The following is a 2,985-nucleotide window of genomic DNA, read 5'->3' on the forward strand; positions in this document are numbered from 1 at the left end:
GGACATTAGACTCATCCATTATGAATACAATCTTCTCATCACGACAGCCAGACCGCCTCAGGACTGTACGTAGGTCATCATCAAAATCATCAGCTGTGTATTTATTATGAACCTAAGAGAAGAGAAAAGAAGATAGCTAGATAAAATCATTCTTTCTTTCATATCTCTCTCTCTCTCTGTCTCTCTCCCTCTCTCTCTCTCATATCTTTGTTACTTTTATTTGAAACACTGATAGTCCGTTAATCCAAGCTACAAATCTAGACAATGTAGTCTTACCAGCTCCACTGACTCCAATAAGTAACAAATGACCCTAAAAGAGGCGGAGTCAATAAGAGGTGGGGTTAATATTACACCACACCCACCTGTTGCTGTTTGAAGATCCTGTCAATACGAAGGACATGATCAAGGACTTCGTTAAAGAGAACAAGAGGAACATCAAGTTCTTCCTCATAGAAAACCTTTAGTCTGGCCTGAACATAATCACGCAACTCTTCCTGATCCACTGGTAGATAATCCTATAAAGAATGAAAGGTGAATAAATACATGTACATGTACAAATATGGATGTACATGTACATGTACATATACAATAATTTGGTGGTTATACACACAATACATACATCAGGGTTCTGCCTAGAATTGTTCCTTTTGAATTTATGTCCACCATACTAGTAGACTACAATATCATGCTTTATGTATGGTTATTAGTATTAATTGGATGGTTGGTCTAAGTGATAAACTGGTTGGTTCATTTGTTGAGGTGGTTGTCCCGACCATCCCTGACCACCATAGGCAGAGCTACATGTGCATGTACATAATTATACATATAAAATATATATTATACAGATATACATGTATATGTACATACCTTTGTCAACCAGTTGCTATAGAGTATTGGTCTTTTTAGTGCTTCCTGTTTATCAATATTAGGAAAGTGTTTCAGTGCTACTGTATCAATATTCTCTTCAGTCCACGCCCTCTCCTCGTCAAGCACCAACCTACATCATATGATAGTCACATAACTTGTGACCACACCCACTCACCGATCCTGGAACAGTCTCAGAGCTTCGTGGGCCCAGACTCGGACGAGTCCTTCCACTGAGAGACTCTCAAGAGGTTTTAAAGCTTCGTAGATACCACGAACCCAGCGAGTCATCTCACGAGGACTGTATATGTAGTGAGGCTGCATATCAACTGTGAACCTTGACTGGAGGAAGGGAGGGAGACATAAAATAAACAAAATTAAAATAGCAATTTTACTATCAGTTGTCATTATATGTGTATTAATTTTTATAGCAAATGCCATTACAGTTATTTTTGTATTCATCATTAGCAATGATATTTTGTGTCACTTTAATTTATCAGTGTTTTAAAAATCCCTAAAATTTACTAAAATTACTACATACAAATAGAAGTGACCTTTAACTAACAAACACAATGAAACTCTATTACTTTCTCCCTCCCCCCCCAGCTCTCTCCCTCTCCCTCTCTCTCTCACCTGTGACATTGTATAGAACTCCACCATTGCATTAGTGAGAGGGTCAGCATAAGCTCTTAGGTTAGGTACCACACGTAGCATTGCCCTATTGAATGTACCGTATATCTGACCCAGGGACATCGGACCAGGATAATCAACATATACTACAGGAACATGACGAAGGAACCTATAAAATAAATAAATAAATAAAATAATAAATAAATATAAAAATAATAAGTACATATATTTTGAATACATGATATTAATATTAATTATTTCCAGAGGTGTATATTAATTAAAGTGCGAAACTAAATAAATGTAGACGAAAGATGAAATAAAAATAAGACCATGTTTATTTAATTTAAAACAAGCTAATTTGAGAGTGAAAAACATGTTTGTCACTTTGAAAAAGCAAGAAATGCTGAGAAAAATTAACAATAAACTTGTTCCTACTACAACCCAAACATCATTAAGGAGTAAATAATCAAGAAATGCTGAGAAAAATAAATGACAAACACAATTATATGACAATTGAAACATTATGGTCCAATCTTAACTCAACAATACTCCTCCACAAGGGATGGGGTCAATAAATATTACTATTGTAAAATACAGTTCCATATTATTATTACTAATACAGTGCAATACATTAGTATAATAATAATAATATCATAAATAAAACTACAGTACATGAATATTGATGTTATAATTTTAAGACAATGTACAGAGACAATTAAAAACAATAAGTAATTAGTGTCACAAAGAACTTTAAAACTTTACACTTCATGTCATATGCTCATGACTCATTTTAACTTAAGCAAGTGTACATGTAGTTCACTATCAATGAAACTACTTATTTATGATTTATGGATACTAAAAGTACAAGACATTCAATCACTATATTACATTTGTTTGTACATGTATGTCAGGGCTTTTTGAGGGGTGGAGCCTCATTCTTCTAATATTGATACTATTACCGAACATATCCATACTCCCACAATCATTGGGAAGGACTCACTCATTATAAAAGAAGGACACTGTCCCTCTCTCTCTACCTCACTTCTACTCTCTTTTAATTTTACTTTATTGAAGCTAAAGGATCTTTAGTATCATGATTGCTACTAAACTGATGTACAGTTTAATGATAATAATTGTTATTATTAATACTGTCAATGGAGACTGTCCTGATGATGAGAAGGAGACAACTTCTCCAGTTGTTACCATCACTAACACTAGTGTTAATGCTACACCAGGTACTGACTAGTAAAATATATACCATTTCTAAAGTTATGGTTACTTAAATCTATTCTATCTTTATTTGTGATTTTGTCTCTTCTCTTCCTTTAGAATGTGTAATGCCAACTGATTGTAAAGCATGGAAAAAACTGGGAATTAAACAAAATGGAGTATATAATATAAAACCAGATAACGGATCAGCTTTCCAAGTAATGTTTAATTGTATTATACTTTATAATTATACACTATTGGATCACAGGTATACTGTGATAT

The 2,985-nt window shown here is 33.8% G+C and overlaps 1 protein-coding gene across 1 annotated transcript in view; it reads right to left on the reverse strand.

Annotated features, from left to right (window-relative positions):
* LOC100640640 (cytoplasmic dynein 1 heavy chain 1-like) overlaps positions 1–2,466 on the reverse strand; it is a 15,511-nt gene extending 13,045 nt beyond the window's left edge. The window contains 8 exon segments of the mRNA XM_020004140.1: positions 5–112; positions 215–310; positions 363–515; positions 868–997; positions 1,043–1,206; positions 1,498–1,663; positions 1,913–1,970; positions 2,454–2,466. Of these exon segments, the coding sequence (XP_019859699.1) occupies positions 5–112; positions 215–310; positions 363–515; positions 868–997; positions 1,043–1,206; positions 1,498–1,663; positions 1,913–1,970; positions 2,454–2,466 (888 nt within the window).
* Between the last annotated feature and the right edge of the window lie 519 nt (positions 2,467–2,985).

Source organism: Amphimedon queenslandica, unplaced genomic scaffold, assembly GCF_000090795.2.
Source record: "Amphimedon queenslandica unplaced genomic scaffold, v1.1 AMPQUscaffold_12378, whole genome shotgun sequence".
NCBI lineage: Eukaryota > Metazoa > Porifera > Demospongiae > Haplosclerida > Niphatidae > Amphimedon > Amphimedon queenslandica.